Below are 22,167 nucleotides of genomic sequence, written 5' to 3' on the forward strand. Positions count from 1 at the left end.
TTTTGTTGTTGTTGTTGTTTTTTTTGTTGTTATCACATCAACTCTGTGGTGCTACTGGCATTTATTACCTGGGGAGCAGGATGCCAAATGTCCTGCAATGCATCTCCACACAAAGAAGAGCCTCGATGAGAAACAATGGACTCTAGCCCATTACAAGTCCAATCTTAGATGGAGAATTTCCTGTAACACTTGACCCTGGAGCAGTGAAGGGAAAGGGAATCAGAACTGACCAATACCCATCCCAAGAGCCCAACATTACAAAGCCACCCAGTAGCCAAGGTAATCATATATAAAATTTACTTTAAAAAATAGTCGGAAGATAATTTACTGAAGGTCGTACTTCTCCTCCAGCACATATATCACAACTTCATTATGGTTATTTGTAATTATTTACTTACATCTTTCCCCACTAGAAAGTACTCCACGGAAGCAGAAATTATGAATCCTATGTTTACAACACAATAACTGATACATTGTAGAAGCTCAGTAAGTATTTGTTGCATTACTGTAAGCAACCTGCAAATGGAAGGTAGGTACTCACGGCTTTTCCAAAAAAAAGTTCTGCCATAGACTTCTTACATTGGCAAGTAAGTCCGTAACAGGATTGGGCAATTAAGTGAGCTAAAAAGTTATTATCCCCCCAGATTCCTAAGAGATGGGGAATAGGATCAAAGTCTAGGAACTCCTGATGGTATGCAAGAAAGACAGGTTGGGATGTCGCATCCCAGTACTGCACTTGATAATTAAAAACAATGTACAGACCTTGCTACCCACATGAGGTGGTCTGGGTTGACACCAGGAAAAGGTACTTCCTCCCACACACCATTCTTTGGTGTTTCTACTAGGGAAAGGACCTTAGTGTGGATGGACCACAAGCCCAATGGAGTGGCATGGTTTTTAAGACAGTTTCTGCCCTGCTTACTTGTCCCTTATCATGAAGTGATACGGTACACGTAAGGAATACAGAGAGAGCCAAGGGTCATGTAACCTTACAAACACAGCTTCACCCAGGAGGGCACATAGCTACTTTTCAATAAAGACAACACTTGTAAATCACGCTTACTTCTTCTGACCTAGTTTCTGAAATACTCTTCCTTCTTCCATATTAAACTGCTTTGCAGATAACTGCTTAAAAACAAACAAAAAAGGCAAAGGCAAAAACTGCTCATAGTCGCAAAACTTTAAGGCCTCATTTGCTTTCTCTTTAAGTTCTCATTTTCCCCCACTCCTTTTATTTTATCTGTAATTCCAAACTTGGACTGGTCTTGCATGGGTTATATAAAAAGATCCTAAATTTCTCTAAGTGCACAGTTCTACATCCTGCCAAAATTTCTCCTTCTGTACTAAAAAAGGTATCTGTGACACATCACTGAGCTGTAGGAACTTGATTTACATGCAGTCGGAGATTCCGTTTGTCATCAATCCAATCAAGTCCTGTAAAGACACTGTGAAGCAGCAATGCCACTGTTTATTTAACTCCTAGGGCTGCCTTGGACCACTTTCCAAAAATGCCAGTCTTTTTCCTGGTCCCCCAAAATCCACTCTGAACTCTAACAGGCACAATCAAATAAGTTAAAGAATGGCCCAGGGCACAGCCAACCTTATTAAGATTATAGATGCCTCTTAAATCCTCAGGCTTTTTTTAAGGTCAGCAATTCCCTGAATGAAAAGCCATACAGTCCTGTAAATTCTCCAGTTCTTTCCAAAGCTCCAAAAGCACGGTGGTACCAACCTCCTCTCGATACCACTGTTGACACAAATGTGTACAGGAGACCCTGGCTGGCTCCGTCAGAAATATGCCTGGGCCAGACCAAAGTTACTAGCTATCTTTTCTGAAGTTTAGTTGTCTCTCCTCTTTATTTGCTATCTCTGGCCAGTATAATCAAATTGAGATGGATACCTGGCAAGCTAAGTTATGCAAATCTAGCTAAAATTTATCTTTTCCTCACCCCCCACCCCCAAGTCTGTTTTCGTTTTAGCTCACACACTCTTTGGAGATTGTCTTATTCAAGGCACATAGAATTTCCTTTTGGTGAATACGTCTGGGTGGGTGAACCCAGCTATCTCAATCTCATTTTATTTTAACCCAAAATACCATAATGAGACCACATATTGGTCACTTGAGGTTTTATGTAGGGGTTTTAAAGAAGCCGATTCAAAGCTGCACTGGGAAAGCAGAGGATTCAAATCACAGACTAGAAAGAAAAACAAAAATGTTACAATCTGTCCTGTACCAACACAACCCCAAAAACAGATTGAGGAAGGCTAAGAAACAGTCTCCAGGCCAAAGGCAATAAAGTGGGAAAGAGAGTAGAAGATGTAGAGATCATTTAGGAAAACTTCTGCTTGTTCGTTAATTAGACAAAGGCACTTCCTGCCTCTCCTTAGGGCAGGTACCTCCAACTGAGGCACACACATACCAGTCGATCTCAAAGTGGTATAAATTGCATCTCCATTAAAGACATTTTACCAGCTCTAGTATGGTAAAGTTACCAGGTCTCCATGTGCTCTGCATTCTACCAACAGAATTAGACATCAAAAGAGGGAATGGAAAAGGTAAAAAACAAGAAATAGAGAAAATCAAGCTAGAAGGCAGAGGGATGACAAAGGGAGATTAAAACACACAAGCACACACAAAGAACATATGACTCCCTACTAGAATTATTTGCTGTACCCACAAATGTCAAATCACAGATCAAACTGTCAGTACACTGCCTCCTAGAAGCCTTGGCCTTCATCGCAGCCGGGTCACAGTGATCACAGCTTCACTCCTCAGACAGGAGGGAAAAGAGGCCTGGTACAAGGAAACTTGTTTTTAATGGGAACAATACAGAAACCACATCAGGTTTTCAGAAAGCGCAGGTGTACTAGAACACTGGTTCTACACTATGTCTTTGCATTGTTACTGCTTATTCCTGGACCATTTCTCAAACTTCCACTTCTGTGCCAAGCACAATCATTATTTATCAAGTCATACAACTGGGGACAGGTCTTGGCTCAAAAGTCCGCTTCTCGGAGAGATCTCAACCACTTCAAAGATGGGCAGCTTGTCAGGAGTTGACTTAGAGAAGCTAGGACTTTATGACAAGGGTCACAAGGAAAGGAATCACAGCAAAACTCTGGCTAGCCACTGGGGGGCTAAGGTGTGAGAGAAGGAGGGAGGTCATTAAGGATGTCCTACTAAGAGACCAGCAGATCACCAAAGGCCCTGTTCTCAGATCAGTTGGCCATCACGAGCAGAAGGGACATCGTGGCGTTTAACTGAAGCTCCCAAACTGGCCTAAATGCCATTTTCAAGAATCACTTTCTTAGTCAATTTACTTGCCTGGTCATACCTGCTGACCACACAGTCACAATCCTAAAATGAACTTTTCTACCTTCATCAAACAATCAGTACCACATGGGGCGCCCGGGTGGCTCAGTGGGTTAAAGCCTCTGCCTTCAGCTCGGGTCATGATCTCAGGGTCCTGGGATGGAGCCCGGCATCGGGCTCTCTGCTCAGCAGGGAGCCTGCTTCCTTCTCTCTCTCTGCCTGCCTCTCTGCCTACTTGTGATCTCCATCTGTCAAATAAATAAATAAAATCTTTAAAAAACCCAAAAAAACAAAAAACAATCAGTACCACTGATTTAGATTATCCTCATTCTGCATGTCACCAAAGAGCTAAGAAAAAGAGAACTGGAAGGCAGGGAGTCCCTAAGACCTATAAAGAAATAGACCTGCTTGGTCACTGGAGTTTATCATTACTGCATAGTAGAAGATCCATCTCAAAAGTATTTCCTTTCTTTTCCCCAACCCCACACATTTTTTACCTTTTCTCTATCCAGTAATTCTCTCACATCTTGGAAGGGCAGATACATGTGAAACATTAGCCTACGGTATAATCTGGAAGTCCCTCCCGTAATTCAGATATACTCTGTAGCTCAGCTGACCATAAATGCATAAACCCAGTAGTTCTAACTTGGGTATACATCACAAAGGCCTGGAGCGCTTGTTAAAACACCCTGCTAGAGTTCTGGATTCAGCAGGTCTGGGTAAGTATTTGCATTTCTTTCTTTCTTTCAAGTAGGCTCCATACCCAGCATGGAGCCCAATGTGGGGCTCAAACTCATGACCCTGAGATCAAGACCCAGGCTGAAATCAAGAGTTGGACACTTAACTGACTGAACTACCCAGGCGCCCCCTTACGTTTCTCAACAGGGCCCAGGTAATGCTGATGCTAACGGTTAGGGATCCCACAGAGAACCACTGGACTAATCTCTCAAATCAGAACAACGGATGCGCAATAAAATGTGTTATTTTTTTTAAAGCATTAATATAACATATATAGCTAGGAACTATGGGATAGCTTTTAATTCAGTAAAGACCAAGTGTCCTTAACCATTCGATACCATCCCCCTCTCAAACGGGCCCCTACCAACTAGGAGTCGCGTTCAAATTTTATTTGATAATAGTACCTTCATATATCTTATTAATATTTATTGAAACCTACAAGGTAGATCTTTTTCCTCATTATATAGTTGAGGATACAGATTCAGAGAAGTTAAGTGACTTGCCTAAAGTCACACAACATAAGGGAACTTTAAACCTTGGTTTTAGAGCTGACTCTGCTATGAAACTTTGTGTGAGATACTCAATCTTCATGTGTTCACTTTCCCTGAGTGGAAATTAAGACCATAATCCTTCCCTTTCCTGCAAGTGCTCCAAGTCATAGAAAGTAAAATCAATCCGCAAATACTCTCATAAGGCAAGCTGCTCTCACTTAGATCAAAGTGAAGGAGTCTTATCTTTGAGCCTCAATCTACCCCTACCCTCACTCCTCTCAAAGGTCCCTCCCAAAAAGAAAAGTGGCCTGATGACCAAATGCCACCAATTCTTAGCATTGGGAATCACATGGCCATTCATCAGAAACTTAAATAAAATTCTAGATGGACAGAAATCTAGGCATAATGTAAAGCTGTAACTAAAGGCTTTTCAGTCTTTCACCCCATTTAAGAGTCCCAGGCTACTGCAAAAATAATGTCCCAATAAGCCTTAGTGCTTAAATAATTTATTTTGAAGAAGCAAATTTAGTATTTTAAAATGTTATGGTGCTCAAGAATCAGACAAACCTTGATTCATATCAGAATTCTACCTTTTACTAGCTTTTTGCCCTAGGGCAAATTTCTCATTTTTACTCTATTTCCTCATCTGTAAAGTGGGAGGAGTAACAATAGAACCCACCTCTCATGGTTTTGAAGATTAAACAAGTAAATTCATAGAGAGACCCAGCACAGAGATTGGCACATGGTAAGTACGCAAATGCGTTAACAGTAACACTCACCCTCAGTATCCCATCATTTGAAAATTGGAATTTCAGTGAGATTCTCAGCCTATCCCCAGCCCAGGACAAAGTTATGGATCAACTACCTATAGAATTGCTCCCCAGATCTTTTACAGTAGAGCTATCTTTGGCAGCCAGATTCCCAAACAGGTAAAAAGTTTAGTTTTTACATCTACTACTGCTGGAGCAAGCGAAGAACTCCACCACCTGAGGATCGAACAGAGAGAGCAATCCATACGCACCAGACCAGACACAGTAGCAAAAAGCAACTAATTCCCGGCATTTCTGCTTAGGTGACTTGTTCACTAATGACAAGAGAAAGCCATAAGAAGGTCCACCCAGAGGGACAGCAAAATCACTGTGCAAGAAGAGCCCAAAGATGTATTTGTTTCCTCTAAAGGGAAGCGCTCAGCACTATGTAGCCTTTAATCATCTACCATGTGGCTGAACTCACACTTTGCTTAAAGTCAAAGTATACCAGGCCTGAGTCAGTTGAGAGCAAACAGCTGGACCCAGATGCACTCATGCCCAACAAGCAAGTTGTGACCTCAAGGAAAACAGGAGGCAAAATAAAAACACGCACACAGCAAATGGGTTTTTAAATGACTGATATCACACCAGCCCCTAAACTCCCCTGCTGCCGTCATGCTGGTGCTAGATCTTGAGCAGGGAGTTCCTTTTAACAGAGATGTCTATAAACAAGCAAGCTGAAAGCTAACAAGTTTAAGAGGGAAAAAGCATACAAAAATCTTGGCTGCTGGTGATGAGCCACAGAAAATCATGAATGTGCCCGTGCCAAGGGAGGAGGAAGTCTAATATCTAACATTGCAGACTTGGGAACCCAGAAGCAACGAAGCCATAAGGAAGCCCAAATGCAAAAGAGGAAAAAAAGCACATGGCACATTTCCTCTTCATATGGGTGGCAATTTAAGCAGCACTCCGGGCCTGCAGAGCACATAGCCCCGGTGCCCAAAGCCCCTTAGTATTTCATATCAACATTAGCTTCCTGGAGGGTGACAAAAATCTGTCCTGGATTACTGGGTGATTTCTAATATGTACCATAACCAACACTAAGTCAACATTTTAGGGATCAAATTTCCTACTCTGCAGCGTGTTGGAATGCATTCTTGGCATTGGACCTCTCACTGCAGCACACCCTTGGAATATGCAGAAGCCACTGGGAAATAAAGACTCAACCTGTCCCAAGACCATCTTCTGGCATGCACACATGACGAGCAAAAACACATGAAAGTTCACTCAGATGTCCTTTAACATTTAATAAAAACTAATCCCATCCCATTTGAATGGGGGAGAGGAACAATTTCAGGAAGAATATTCGAGGTAGTTAAGTCAACATTCACCCTAACCTGGATTCCTCTAAAACCCAGACGCCTAAGGAGTTCATCTCAGGCCCCTACTACCCTGCTATCCATCGCAGATGAGCCACCGAGCCCCAATTCTGAGTTCCTGGAAACTCACTTTGCAAAATGCCAGAATGGCAAGGCAAAACAAGTTGAGAGAGAGATTTCTAGACTAGAATCTGTACTCAGGACTCTATACTTTTGTACACTGCAACAGTGTAACCTAGCCTTCTCTTCCAGGTGAACGCACCGTAGTGGCCTGGCACTGGACTCTCCGGGCATCTTCAGTGGTTAAGCATCCACTTACAGCCCTTGAAAAGTGCCAGAAATCATGTGTGGTCCAACTGCACAGGGACCAGCAGGTAGAGAGAAACCAGAATCACTGCCATTTCAGAGGTTCCCGTAGGAATAAGCATGTGTTTGCAGCATTTATGAGCTTTTTTGGCCATGGCCAACCTAATCAAAAACAATATTAAAGGCCATTTCTCTGAACAGATGGGCAAACTGCACATGTACTGCCTTACCCACCCATCAACCCTCAGTATAAGGTCTGATCCAAGCAACTCAGCTTCAGCACAGCTCCCAACTCTTTAGAAATAGCAGCAGCCTAAGTGTCTGGACAGGTACTTCATGGCTCTCGTTTTAAGAAAAGTCGATTAGCTCTGCCAAAAAAAGAAAAAAACCTAAGCTCTCCAACCAAAGTTGAACCACTGTCACTGCAGAGTTGTCCAGGGCACACAACTCTGAAGGTGACACAACCTTCCAAACCCAAAATTACTACAAAAGAGCCCCTGAAACTGGCCAAGAACTTGGCAGGTTGTACTAAAGGCCCCACATTAACCACAAGAACCACTAAGACCCTGGAGCCACTCTCTTTCACAGAATTTTACAGTGACAGTCCAAATTCTCAAAGTCACCAGAATGAAGCAACTACAGGTCTGGAGATGGTTGTGTAACATGGATCCTATAGAGCCTGTGGCACTCAGGGTAGCATTATGAAAAAGCAAATTAATATTTTAACTTTCCCCCTCTTGAACATTAAGTTTCACGATTCACTGCCTCCGAAAAACTGTCCCAGGTTAACCCTGCCCAACTCTGACTGCTCCTTTTTCTTGAATTCCTTCAGCCCACACACTTAGTTTGGTCTATACCCATTTACAAAACCCTGCTTTGCAAGTTTTCCAGATGTGTGTACATAAGCATGCTTCGCCAAGAAAATGAAATTCCTCTGAAGCAGAAACTGTCTCTTTTAAGTCCCTTCCTAGTATTTAACTGGCATGTTCACATAGGGCTATTTCCTACTCCCATCTGAACCTCCAAATCCCGGAGCTAGAAATCGTACTCTCAGCAACAAGTCTGATGGTCTAATACCCTTATCACCATGACACTGAGAAAGGCCTGTGCAACCAATGTCCGTGTCAACCCAAGTTTTTGTATTTTGTTTTAGAACAAGCTGATAGCCTTTAGTAAGTTAGCGGAACCTAAAAATTATGGCCAGGGCCATAATGATATTCATATTCCCTACTACTATGCTAAGTCAAACAGGCACTTCCAGGACTCTGGTCTATAAAAACACTTCTTGTGAAGAAAACTGGTGTCAGAGTCAGTGGATTTTGTTTAAAAAGAGACTTTGAGAAGATAAATCTGGTCATCTCACAAGGCTACCAAAGCAGAATACTACAGGCACACAGCTAAAATAATTCTAAAATATTTCTTCCTCCACAAAAAGAATGTTTCACTGAAGGAACACAGAAATGTTTTTAATCCTAAAATGGCAATTTCAAAAACAAAGATTGAATCTACCCATATAACCCTTCAGGCAGGATTTAGTGAGTCCCCAAACATTTGGGCCTTGTACTAATCCAGGAACCTGGGAGCATTAATTTGAACATATATATGAAGAATGCACAGGAGTCCAGTGAAAACTATACAAATAAACCCAGCCCATAAAGTGGGCTTCTAATCCTGAGAGCCACAGCAAAACAGATGCTGAGGACGAAGCTGAAGCTGCAGTATCTTTTTCTCCCCCCTCCTTTCTGGTATTCCAAAAATGCAAACCCAACCCTAAAAACATCTCACCAAACTACAAAACCTTTCTGAAAGAACAAGGCTTTGAAACTCAGTGTCTCATAAACCAAGCTTTTGGAGCACTTACCTCACTATTGAAACTTAGGATCTTCTTTCCAAACTTCTGTTTATTTTCACTCTGAAACTGCAATCCATTTTGAACAGGGGCTCCATGTGCCCTAAACTTAGCCTGGAGCCAGGACCATGGAGGCTTCTCTTCCCGGAGAGCATCTTTTCACTTCCAATCTCTTTTAGATCATCTCTCCTTATCTCCACGTCTCCACACCCCCCTTACTACCCCCTTCCCTACCCACATTTCTTTTTCTCCAATATTACTTTATTCCCCCACATGAGAACAGACTAGCATTATCTTTGCTTGAAAACTGTTTATTAATTTGCCTGTCAAACATTCTATAGAGCCGTTTACATCTTACTACAGAAACCTCCTGGGTACATATTGACAGCTCAGCAAGTATTTACACAAAGCTCTGAAACATTTGGTTCCTTCAGAGAGGAAGAAGCTGCTGTGTCAAGCAGAGAATGATCAAACATCTTTTCCTCTACCTTTTCCACTCTTTCATAAAGGGAAGCTTCCTTTTAGCATACTTCGAAGATGCCTAAATTATCCTTCTAAACTACTAAGCCAGGAGGAGAAAGAAAGGAAATTCAGGTGTGCTGGAGAAGACAGAGAACAGCGTTTCCAGCATTTGGAAATCACACCATGTAGCTTAAAAAACCAAAGGTATGAGAAAAGGGCAACAGGCCTATGAAATTGACCCTGTAATGCTTGGCTTTTCCTGTTCCAGTCTCAGGAACGTTTGCTCCTCTCTCAGCAAAACTTACAGGGCAAGTTCAGGCACTCAGATTACAACCAACTGCCCAAACCAGACCTAGACCTGCCCAAACACCCGAAGAGTCTGGAAAACTTAAAGAGACCTCTCCCACCTTCCTAACCACCCCCTAAAAGAAGCAGAGTGTTAATGTTATGAATATCTATTCCCTAACCCCACCTTGAATCTATTCCCCAAATCCCCTCTTGGAGATTTTGAAGCAACTATTTTTAAAGTCTTGCTTTAATGAAGTCTGCCCAATTTTTCCATTAATGTTTAGTGTTTTAACCACCAGCCAGGTAGAATGATTAATGACAAAGTTTCAAAGCAAAATAGTTTGGTAGGGCTTTTTCTGTAAAGGGCCACAGATCATCGTGGTACCCAACTGTTCAGAGCTTGTTCCTGTAAATCCTCAGGAGGAAACAGCCTTGAGTTCTTCAGGCCCAAGGGAAGAAAAACAGTCTCAAGACCCCTACCGGTACATGTATAGGGAAAAGTTGCCATTATGGTAAGTCAGGTATGAAAGCACAGCCCAATGCGTAGCATCAGAGAAGAAGGCCATGCAATCCACCAACTTAACTTTACTGATGAAGAGACAACATCAACGGCTTGCCCCAAATCACACAGCTTAATCTAGAACTGAATGTGGAATCAAAGCCTCTTGCTCCTGAGCCTTGTGCTCTTTACCCCCACTACTATGTCACACACAACTCAGTGTGCATCAATAATAATAATGATCAATCTAAACAAGGAGAAACCCAGAGATAAAAGCCATGGGAAACAGGACTCCATTTTAGAGACTGAGGTATCCCAGCTCACTGGCAGGAAAGAACAATTCAGTGCCAATTTATTTTGAATATCATATTTTAACCATATATTTGCTCAGTTCAGTGGCTTCTACAATTCTATAATACAACCTTGGGGAGCGGGGTGTTGGGAATGGGCCCTGACCATAATTTGTTAGCCTATTTCCACATTTTCAAAAGCTCACTAACTTTGTTGCTAAAGCCTACTGTAGACATCACACCCTGAAGGAATCAATCCAACAGATGAATGTTTAATGCAACCCAAGACATCTTATTACAGCAGGTGCCACTTGTCATGGTTACTCTGTGTCACACACAAAGGAAAGAAACCTTGAAAAGTCCTTATAGAGCCCAATACAAAGAAGCCAACCTTGGTCCTGGATGCTTTCTCTTCTCTTGCCACCAACCCAACCCCCATCACCTCTAGTTCTCGCATGGACAGTAGAGAAACATGAAGCCTCACAACTAAGTACCGTTTCAGTGTGGTTTTCCTGGTCCCTCCTACTTGAGAGAGCTCCAAGAGTCCTGTATTTTAGCCAGCCCAGAATTCCTGCCAGCAGGCATTCCCATAATAAGCCCAAGATTCCTGTATTTGTTTCCCAGGAATCGGAAATATCATTTGATATTTCCATAGCAAGAACAGCTAAACTTCTATAATCAAATTCATCTTGATCCTGGACCACATATTCTACTTCATTTTTTACTTTGATGAGCTGATACTCCTCTCAAGGTACTACAGCTAAAAGCATCCCAAATAAAAAGCTTTACATGAGGTTCAAGTGCATAGGTGACCGAAAAATATTTCATCAGTAGCAGGATTCAACACCTTGAGCCACAGTGTTACATATGGAAAGCAATAAAGGAAAAGTTTGCTGGCTGGGATCTTCCTGCTCCTGTGAAAAAGACAGAGCCACAATACAAACACTTAGCTAATCTTTATTTCATAAAATCAGAGTCAAATGAGAACATTACCATCTTAGCTGTGTCAATCAATTCTCTGCAAAACAGTCTTAATCCAACACTGAGAAAGGGACAGAGCAAGACCCTCTTATTTAAGAATGCTTAAAAAGAAGGATTCATGGTCTGACAAGAGCTTTATCCTTAAGTAGCAAAGAGGAATTCATATCAAAATCTATCCATCTACATCCTTCATGGAGACTACCACAAAACTGAAAGTTGTACAGTCTCTTCCACAAGTGAATGCTCATCAGCCCATTCTCTGGACGTCAGGGAGTAGCAGTAGCAACTGAACTGAAATTGAACAGGAACCTTGCATTAAGTGCTAGGTATGGTGATGTTAAAAAAGTGAATCCAAAAATTCATCCAGAGGTAGCACAGACAAGCTTTCGGAAAGGGACGACATCTATTTTTCTACCATTTACTCAGCACAGAGCATAGTACCTAGCACACAGAAAGTGCTCAAATATTTAATGACTGAAAAACAGAAACCACTCTATGGCAAAAGTTGGTTTTATCCAGCTCCCCCCGCCCCCTCAAAAAACAAAGTGTTTGCCTGAATATTCCCAAACCAGCAGAATTCAAATTAATTTTTGCTTGTAAATGAGTCTTAACTTACCCCAAATTATTTCTTCTAATAGTTTAAGAAAGGTAAATGGCTCAGACTCCCTCCCCTCAAGAGAAAAGAGATGTAATGAAAGAAGAGTATGTTCTCTTCTCTAAGACAAAACTTATCCTCCAGAACTAGAAACTCCATTTAAAATTCCCGTTTCTTGCCCGAACACAGAACATCATAGACAATGTGGAGTCAAGGCACAGAGCTCTAAATCTGCCATTTAACACAACTATTTTCAAAACTCCCAGCTCAAGAGAAGAGAAAAGCAGTTCCAGGATGAGGAAGGAACACAGCTAATCAGTGAACAAAATCTCATAGCAGGAAGGTACAACTAGGTACTGCTGGGGGCTGGGGGCACGAAGAGCTTTTTCCCTTTCAAAAGATACCTACTCCACAGAATACCCAATATTCCTGACTAAAACACTGAAGAAAGAAAGATACTAAAAGGTACTAAGAGCAAAATAAAAATAAAATAGAATGCATAAAAATGTACCTAAAAGTCGTCATTTCTAAGCAAATACCAAGTATCATTATAGGTGATATCTTTATTACCTTGGAAGATAGAAAAAAATGGAACATACCTTAAAATGCAAAAAAAAAAAAAAAAAAAAATTAGATGACCTCTATTTCAAAGCTCTAAAGTGACTGATGACAAAACAGAAAACCAGCCTTTTTGATATCTCAGGAACAAATGATAAATTTCAACAAACCAGGCCTTTAGGACAAAGTCCCTCACAAGATCATAAAAGATGTCAGCTTCTCTTTAAATCAGAGCTGCTCTCCCAAAGTTCAATTAACAAAGTGTTAACGAGATTCAACATGTAAACAAAGAATGAGGCCAGTCTTCCTTAAAACAGAACACTTGAACCTAATATGAAATTCTCTCAGAAAGCTTCCAGTTTAAAAAAAAAAAAGTTTTCTCTTACCCCCCTCCCATAAAGATCCCACATTTGTCACTCAATAAAAAAACCCCAATAAAATAATTTCGATTCTGAAAAGCGAACACGGTCAAAATTACTCAAGACAAATGCATCTTCAGAGCCATCAAAGAAGTCATTTATACCATCAGGAAAGTCACAAAACCAAAACAAACAGCAAACCCATTGTAGAGAAAAACTCAGCTACTGTTCTGACAACACAGAATCTATTTCAGGCTGCATAAAACATAACAAGCAAAATAAATCCAAGGTACAAGCAAAATGCCACTGCCTCCTCTTTTGTTTCGGCACAATGTAACAAGGGCAGCCTGTCTGGGGCTCTGCTCCTGCTGATACAGTATTGCTGCTTAAACCTCCCTCCTCAAGGTCACAGCCAATTTCAGCTCTGGAATAAAAGGCAGATAGTGGCAGCGATGGTTTGGGTTATCACTGGCAGAAAAGCAGAGTGTAAAAGTTTATGAGCTCATCAGGATTGTTGTACCATTACATCAGAGGCAATTATAAATGGCCAAGAGCAGGAGATGGGGAGCCAATCAGATCACAGATAGGATGTCAACCTAAGACCAACTGTCTCCTGGCTTTGACAGAAGGATTTTACCTCCATAATTCAAATCCCAAACCAAAGCAATCTGCACTTACTACTCCAATCACTCAGCTGTTTACCAGCACTTCCAGGGAGAAGCCCAGGCCACTGGGCCGACGGAGACTAAGACAGGAGATGGCCCGGGCTGCCCTGGGTGAACCGCAGCCGGCCTCTAGCTGCCCCCAAGCAGGCCCCTGCCCTCCCCCGAGGTACCCCTGAGCCCGAGGGGCCCCTCCTTGAAAGCACAGATGGGGAACGGCCTAGAGGAAGGCAGGAGGGCGGGCAGAGAGGAGCGGCAGGTGAGCAAAGAATTGTCCACTCAACCCCCGAGCTCTTAGCACTGCACACCCCTAAGCTGAGCCCCCAGCACCCCCCTCACCCCGGGCCAGGCCCTTCCCCGCACATTCTGCCCTGCACCCCTCTGAAGACCCCAGGAGTTCGAACGGACCAGGGGAGAGGGAGAAGAGGAGCATACACCTCAGGGAAAGCCCCACACAAAGGCTGAAGGAGGGAAGGAGAGGAAGGCAGACAGGCAGCCATTTTAAGAGAAGAGCCAGACAATGGCAGCTCCCCAGCAGTGGGGGCCCCGGACTGGGGGTAGCCCAAGGCTGTGGCCTGCTCCCCGTAGCCGCCACCCACTCCCAGGACCCCGCTCACCCCAGCCCCCTCCCCACTCAGCTGTGTACCTGCGGGGTCCGGGCGAGCGGCTGCCCCCCGCCGCCGCTGCTCCCGGGGCTCATGGGCGCGTGGTGGCTCCTTTGTTGGGCCCCTCCCGAGGCGGCTGCTGCCGCCGCCGCCGCCGCCGCCGCAGCCCCCCAGCACTGCGAGGCCATGTCCGCCGGGCCCTTGCCGGCGCCCCCGTCCTGGGGCCCGCCGCCGTAGTCGCCCCCGGGGTAGCCCTGGTAGCCCCGGGCCGAGCTGGGCGACGTGAGCAGTTGGTTGAGGGTGGGGGTGGCGGTGGGCTGGGGGGTTCCCCCGCCGGCCGCTGAGGGGCCGCCTCCCCCCATGGCCCCGAAGCGCTGCTGAGCGAAGGACGAAGACGACGAGGAGGCGGAGGCGCTGGAGGAGGGAGGCGGCTTGGAGCCGGCGGCCGCCGCCGCGCCGGAGCCCGGAGTGCCACCTCTCGGGGAGCTCAGCGCGTAGGCCTGGGGGGGCGGGGGGTAGGCGCTGCGGTTGGGGTAGTAGGAGTTGTACTGGTGGTTGGGGAAGCCGTGGTCGTGCGAGTTCTGCTGGGGCCCCGCGTAGGGCTCCAGGCCCCCGCCGCCGCCGCCGCTCTGCAGCGCTGCCAGGCCAGGGCTTTGTTGTCCGCCATGTTGTTGGTGGAAGACGGCGGCCGCCGCGGCGGCGACGGCAGACGGGCTCCGGCCGTAGGGTTGCCCGAAGCCGTAGGCTGGGGGCGGCAAGGCGGCCGCGGCTGAGTGAGGAGGCGCCCCCACCCCATCGCTGCTGCCGCCGCCGCCGCCGCCGGGCGGCTCCGTGAGGTTATTGTTCAGGGCGGGCCTAGGGCCCGCGTTCCCGTTCGAGTTCTTCAGGTCCGGCTCCGCGCCGGGCCCGCCGCCGGCGCCGGCTCCACCGCCGCCGCCACCCCCATTGCTCTCGGCCCCGTCCTGCAGCTCCTTTCCCAGCGGCTGCGGCGGCCCCACGGCGGGGCCCTCGCTTTCCTGCCCGGCGGCTGCCTTCATTTCCCCGCGCTCGGCCGCTGCCGCCGCCGCCGCCTCGCCCCCCGCCTCCTCCCGCTGCTGCTGCTCCGCTTTCTTCAGCTCCGAGGGCGGCGGCGGCGGGTTGCCCAGGCTGCTGGCGGCGGCGGGGGCGACCTGCGCGGCCATGATCCCCGCTGTCTCGTCCGCGGAGAGACCCGGCCCTGTCTTCGTCTTCTCCCCCCCTCCCACCCCGCCCCGGGGCCGAGTCCCCCGGGCTGCCCTCCCCACCCGCCCGGGCGGGCCTCGCGGGGCTCCGCTGCTGCGCGGCGCTCGCTCGCTCGCTCCTCTCCCCCCCGCCCCGCCGGCTCAGGCTCCGGGCTGGCGGCGGCGGAGGAGGAGGAGGCGGCGGCGGCCGAGGCGCCGGCGGCTCAGCTGCTCCCGGCTCCGTAGGCTCGGGACCCGGCTCTCCCGGCTCATTCCCCCCAAGCCCTTGCCTGGGAATGAGGGGGGCGGTGGAGGCTCCGCTCCCCAGGGCCTGGCCCCGCTGTGACTCTCCGCTTTCTGCTGCCGGAGAAAGGAGGAGGGAGGGAGGGAGGGAGGCGAGGGGGAGGGGGCGGGGAGGGAGGGAGGGAGGGAGGGAGGGAGCGGGGGGAGGGGGACCCGGGACGGGCGGGCTGGAGGGCGCGCGGCAGCAGCCCGGGCGCCGGGAGGCAGAGTCGGAGCGCGGACCCGGCCGGGTGCCCTGCCTCCCCTCCCCGGCCGCGGCGCGGGCCGAGGCTGCTGCGCGGCAGCGGGCTGGCGAGCGAGCGGGCGGCCGGACTGAGCGGCTAGAGCGCCCCACTCTCCTCCGAGTCCCCCTCACTCCGACACGAGGCTCAGCACTGCCATTTTACCCAGCGCCGTCGCGGCCGCCTGGCAAACCCGGAACGGAACGCGGAGCGGGCGCAGGCCATGGAACGGACTCGCTCCCTTCCCCTCACAAAGGAGGAGGGGAGAGAACGAGCCGCGGCGGCGGCAGGCCCTCTGCCGCTTTCGCTCGGCAGCGCCGCCGCCGAAGGCTTCGGGGAAAACCCGGCCCGGATCCCACGCCTCTCCGGAGCCTGCGCCGCCTCCCTCTTGGCGTTCCTATCCGGGTCGGTCCCCTCCAGGCCGCACAGAGGGGAGCGGGCAGCGTGAACTTTACTCGCGGCTGCAAAATTGGCCTGAGCCCGAGACCGCGGCCGCCTCGGCCCAGGCCTGACCCCCTGGCAGCGGGCCTGGTCTCTTGGCTGCTACTTAGCACCTCTACAGCACTTTTCTTCAAAGCCTTTTACAAACCCGCTCTTAAAGACCCAGCTGAGTGAACGAGCGGGGCCTTACATTTTACCCCCTTTGCAAGCCCAAAGGAATTACAGATCATTGTTCAGACTTTCCGTTTTTCCACTCCCCTCCCTCATTAGCCGGGCCTCATAAGGCCCTGGGGGCATGAGGTTCCGATTATCCCCATTTTATAGAATCGGAAGACAGAGGGGAAGGGGCTGCTCTGTCAGTCAAAGCGCAGAGGAGGGTGATTTTAAAAAGTAGCAGAGTCCCCGTCCATTTAGCCTTAAAAGAAAAAATAAAATTTTAAAAAAGCCATCAAGTTGTCCCATATTCAACAATGTGATCAGAATATAAGAATGGGTTTGAGATCAAAGCTGAAAGCTGATCATCTCAACCTTAGATTATCTCAACACTAACATAAAATGACCACCACTGAAGCTATTTTGGGGGCATATGACAGCCTTCTAGCAGGAGAACCCAAGGCCAATTTTTCCTAAGAGAACTTAGGCCACAATGACCATAGTCCCAGTCTCTGAAGGTAATACTTATAAGACTGTGAACAGTTGACACAAGAGGCTCCAGGGACTGAAGGAAACTGAGTGTTCAAAGGAACCAGGGCAGAATGGGGATGGCCACAGGGAGGCCAACCATTTTCTCCTTACTTAAAGAGAGAAAAGGGGCAGTCTAACAGGTCACTTAAAAAATGGATGCAACCAAATTGTTTTCAACCCCCCCAGTGTAAAGATTCTTCAGAGTTTACTATTATATTTCAATATATGCCAATTGAGCTAGAGACATATATAGAAAACTCTAGATCTCCAGCCCTACCAAATCCCAGCAGCAGCCTTTTCCTCCTCAAGCTGATTTGGAATGCTCTGACGTGACAGGCTGCAAAAGCCAGAGGGGATTCCAGCTCCTCACCAGGCCCAAGGCTGCCTTGGGAGAGGCCCAGGCCAGTGTAGTCACTAGATACCAGGGCCTCTTTTCCCTTCAGATTTTATAAATGGAGACTTCATAGCCACAGATCCATTATCTTGGAACTTCCAGATCCCGTAGGCCCCTTGGACAAATTCTGGTCATGCCGCTGGTCACCGTGAATAATTAAAAAAACCTGAAGTCATTCCTACTCTGAAGAAAACTTAATATCATCTTACACTAAAAAGACAAAACCTTTCTGTTAATTTAAGCCTCGTGGGTTTTTTCCCCCCTTCAAGTCAAGAACCAAACTACCAGGCTCTAACCGACAGGAATGGGCTAGTGCCCTCCTTTCACTCACAGTCCTCAGGGGCAACTACTCTCCCAGTGCATTAGGTCCTAGAAACCAAATTATAGGCTGCCTCATAAATGGAGCTTGGCTATTTAATCAACTGCTTCTGAGCTGGCAAACAGTCCTGAGTCCTGCACACAAATGAGGAATTTTTACATGCAATTACCCTGCCATTTTCCTCAGAGCTGGAGTGTAATGGGAAACCTGGAGCCTAGTGAAAATCTGGAAGCCAGAATGGATTTGTCTCCAGAGAAAGCCCTCATCCCCCTTATTTCCAATGGCAGTGAAATTTGAAAAGTGCCAAAATCCCTTTCCTACACGTGGGCATGCTGTTTTGAAAACAGCCACCATTTCTATCTAGCAATTAGGTAAAGTGCATAAAAATCTATCCACTTGGGCTGGAGCACGTAATGTAGGATTTCTCCTTTAGATTTTTAAAAAATTCCAAATCGTTTAGGGTCCTCTCCCACCCCTACCTTTAGAGCCCCAGACCACTATCCCAGGGACTGCCGAGTTGAAGGGAACTTTCTTAGAAACTGGCCCATCAGCTTTCCCTAGGGGCAATGGCAGCGGGAAAGGGGGGGGAGGGGAGGAGCTGGGCACGTGGCTGGCCGGAGCTCCAAGACTCAGGTTTGGGGCTGCGGGTTCTCCCGGTGGAGTTTTCTCCCCCATAGCCCCAGTATTTTAACCCCACACCCAGGCAGCTCAGGAATCCCGGCGCAGATTGGAGAACTAGGACTAGGACAGCGCTACCCTCACGAAAGCGCCTCAGCCACCAACAGCCTGATGGCAAATATGGACTGAATCGTTGACATGGAAACCGGACTAAAGTCTTGCTCGCTCCCTCACAAGAGAGTTCTTATCGCCATCCCCGACCGCACAGCACTTGGCAAATGTGGACTGGATCTCCCGCCCAGCGGATCAGGCGGAGTTTCTCCGCTCAGCTTTAACTCCAGCGGTTGCGGCAGCCAAGGAGGGGGGCAGGGCTGCCAGGACAAACCGACTGAAAATGGCAGAGGATGTGCTCTCATTTTATCCGGCTTGTACAGTGTGCATGGATTGGGCCCGAAAATAAGGGAACAACCTATTAAAATCCACGCAGTCAACTGCAAAATGTGGAACCAAGGCCTGGCGGGCTTGCTAAGAGAGGGAAACGTCTGCTGGAAGAACAGCCCTTCCTTTCTCGCAATTTGCTTCCCCTAAGGGTCCGAAATATAAAACTCAACAAACAAAAAAGATCGAGATCGTCTCCTTCCTTTCCCCACTTCTTTTGGGGGGAAGACGTTTTAAGCCCCGGGATCCTAGTGAGGGTTTGCCTCGGTTCTGAATAAGGCGCGGGGAATCGGAGGAGCGCCGGATTGTGGCCCCCACACGCGTCCCCGCCGCGGCAAAGCAGCAGACACCCAGCGGAGCTCTCCCGAGTGCGAACTGGAGCTGCGAGTTTGAGCAAAAGGGCAACTATGTCAGTTGACGGAAGCCAGAAGCAGAGTTCAAATCCTGGCGTGGATTTCCATCTGGAACTGCCTGCTTCTTAAAGTTTGTAACTCCGTGTTCAGAAACAGCCCCAGCGGAGGCTTTGGGAGCAGTGTGAAAGTCTAGCACTACCATCTGACAGCGAGCAGCAAAACTTTGGGCTGCATATTAAGCGAGGAAAGTGGATTGAAGCGAGAGTCAAGGCAATTCATTATATTATCGGCTCCCAGACGGGAGCTGTAAGATACGAACTGGATCGCCAGGGAGAAAAATGGAATGGAGTCTAAATGGCGCTCAACAGCTCTTAGCGGTAAAATTGTGCCTGCCCAACACCTAGAATCCTGAAGCAGCAACCCCAGAAGCATTGAGCTTGCCAGGCGCTCAACAACTGCTTGTGTAGATGCTTTCTTCCACTAATCTCAAAGTTTTAAAATAGTTTGGAGAAATTCGCATGTAGAATAAAAAGAAACACATTTTGAGAAATGTTCATTTCTGAATAAGGCTTTCTTTTTTCCACTACCAGAAGAGTAGCTCTCCAAAAATACCCTCACCATCACCTCTCCAAAAACTAAAATCAGAAATAAAGTAAAGATCGAGGCTGGTCTGGTTTGTGGCAGATTTGAAACAAAATCTTAACAACCAACAATATTACCAAGAAAAGATAAGGTCATCGATCTTAATATTGAAGGCTATTGCTCAGGAACAGGAAAAATCTGTTATCTTTGACTTCCCATATTAAATCAATGTAGGCTGCTTTTGTTTTGCTTTATTTTAAAACCAATCTAGGAAAATTTCACACATGTAAAAATGATTGGAAGGGAAATTTTTGGACGTTGAGGGTAGAGTAGAAAATCAGAAAGAAAATCAAATATTCTAGGTGGGTATTTCCTTCAGCCCTGATTGCATAAGGCTTTCTTACCCTGCCATTTTACTGAGATAGGAGAAAGAGTCAGTGAGTGGGGAGGTTTCTCATAGCAACTCTGGAATGGATCTGGAATGGAGTCTTTTGCTCCAACACAAGTTCTGTGGAAGAGAGTGGGAAAGAGAAGGAAGAACTGTGTGAGCACTGACAAAATGGAGGGAGGCAGGCAGTCCTGTAAAACAGGATGGGAGGCTGAAACAGCAAATGTGCTGCCTGTTCTCTGCAACACAGCTACCTCAAGAGAATACTCCAGCATGATCATCCCGGGCTTTTTATGTAAGAATCAAAGAAAATCCAAAGGATCCTATTAGGCATAAGACAGGAAGTGAATGGCCCCTAAGGGAAAGCATTCTGACTAGCTTTAATAGAATTGAAACCCAGCTATCCCTACAGAAAGAAAATGGCTTCTTCCAAAGAGAAAAGAAAAGTGGACCAAACAAAAAAGGGAGCTGTGAGATACTGGAGTGGTAGTGTTCTGGCACTCCGGTGAAATGCAAACTTACCAATGACACCAAAGGAAAGCTGCCAGGAAAAACTACTGTGGGTTTTGGCGCTTTTCCAAATTATCACTTTCTGCCTGGAAATTTAACAAAATTGGATTCAGAAGCAACCGGAGGGGCTGGAGGATGGGGACTGGCAGGTTAGTGCTCATCGGCCTACCCCTCCAGAGAAACTCCTGGACACCTGTGTACAAGTGTGTTGTTCTGTCTTGCTGTGGAGGAAGAAGACAGGAAACAAAGGAGAAACAACCCAACACACTTCATCGAGCCTATCCTACAGGCCATTGAAAAACAGCACTGAACCCCCCGCCACACACACATACACATACTGCTCTCTACCACAGTGTGTTTTCATCAATAGAGTCCATCCACAAACTACACTCAAACAAAAGAATACACCATGCCGTTCAACATTAGGGACTATTTTTGCCCCAAACACCAAGACCAGGATATAGATTATACATTTCTTCAATGTGAGGTCACTTTTGACTCAGAACAGTCCAAGAGTTCTTTTTTTTTTTTCCCCCAACCAACCAACCAACCAACAGCTAACTAAGAATATGGATACTCTGGCCAGCGAAGGAGTTGATGTCTGATGTTGTGTCTCCCCTTTAGCCCAGCTAAAATTAGAAGTCCAAAGTATTCTAGAAAAGGAGTATTATAGTTGACTCCACACCTACTCTCTGTTTTTTTATGAACTAGCAACCAGTGTTTCTAAGATGGAATCGGGGATAATTAGAGTACTACATGGCCTTCAAAAAGATCTTCTCTAGGAAAAAACAGATATAAGGAGGTAACCCTGATTAGCTACTGAGGATTTTTAGTAATCCTTCATTAGCACGATTTATAACTGATCATGGAGAGGTTAGATAGAAACCATTTTTATAAACTTAACCAAATACTATAGATCAAGGGCACCCAGTTTCCTCCTTGAATACTCCCCTTTCATGATGAGGCAACTTTACCATAGGCATCTGACCTTCCTCAGCAATCCTTGAGTTGCATGTGCTGTTCTGACCTAATTTACACCAAAATGGGTCTTCTGAGGCTCAGTAATCTTGTGAGCATGTTATTCTTTCAACTAGAAGTTAATTAAATGACTATTGCTAATAATAAGGTCATTCCAAAGCCATATTTATATACTTCATTCAGCACCATGTTCCTTGCTTTTCTTTTCTTTTTTTTTTTTTTAAGGTTTTATTTATTTATTTGACAGACAAAGATCACAAGTAGTAGGCAGAGAGGCAGGCAGAGAGAGAGGGGGAAGCAGGCTCACTGCTCATTGCTGAGCAGGGAGCCCGATGCGGGGCTTGACCCCAGGACCCTGGGATCATGACCTGAGCTGAAGGCAGAGGCTTAACCCACTGAGCGACCTAGGCACCCCGCTTTTTTTTTTTTTCTTAAGATTATTTACTTATTTGAGAAAGAGAGCACAAGTTGGGGAGGGGAGACACAGAGGCAGAGGGAGAAGCAGACTCCCTGTTGAGCAAGGAACCCGATGCAAGGGTTTGATCCTAGGACCCTAAGATCATGACCTGAGTTTAAGGCAGATGCTTAACTGACTCAGCCACCCAGACATCCTTC

General features: G+C 46.7%; 1 protein-coding gene across 2 annotated transcripts in view; it reads right to left on the reverse strand.

The window, feature by feature from the left end:
• ARID1A (AT-rich interaction domain 1A) overlaps window positions 1-15,306 on the reverse strand; it is a 69,152-nt gene extending 53,846 nt beyond the window's left edge. For both annotated transcript variants that reach the window (XM_080801135.1, XM_080801134.1), the window contains exon 1: window positions 14,166-15,306. In XM_080801135.1, the coding sequence (XP_080657261.1) occupies window positions 14,166-15,305 (1,140 nt within the window). In that variant the 5' untranslated portion in view covers window position 15,306. The remainder of the gene's footprint in view (window positions 1-14,165) is intronic.
• Between the last annotated feature and the right edge of the window lie 6,861 nt (window positions 15,307-22,167).

This window comes from Martes martes (assembly GCF_963455335.1).
Source record: "Martes martes genome assembly, chromosome: 4".
In the NCBI taxonomy this organism is placed as follows: Eukaryota; Metazoa; Chordata; class Mammalia; order Carnivora; family Mustelidae; genus Martes; species Martes martes.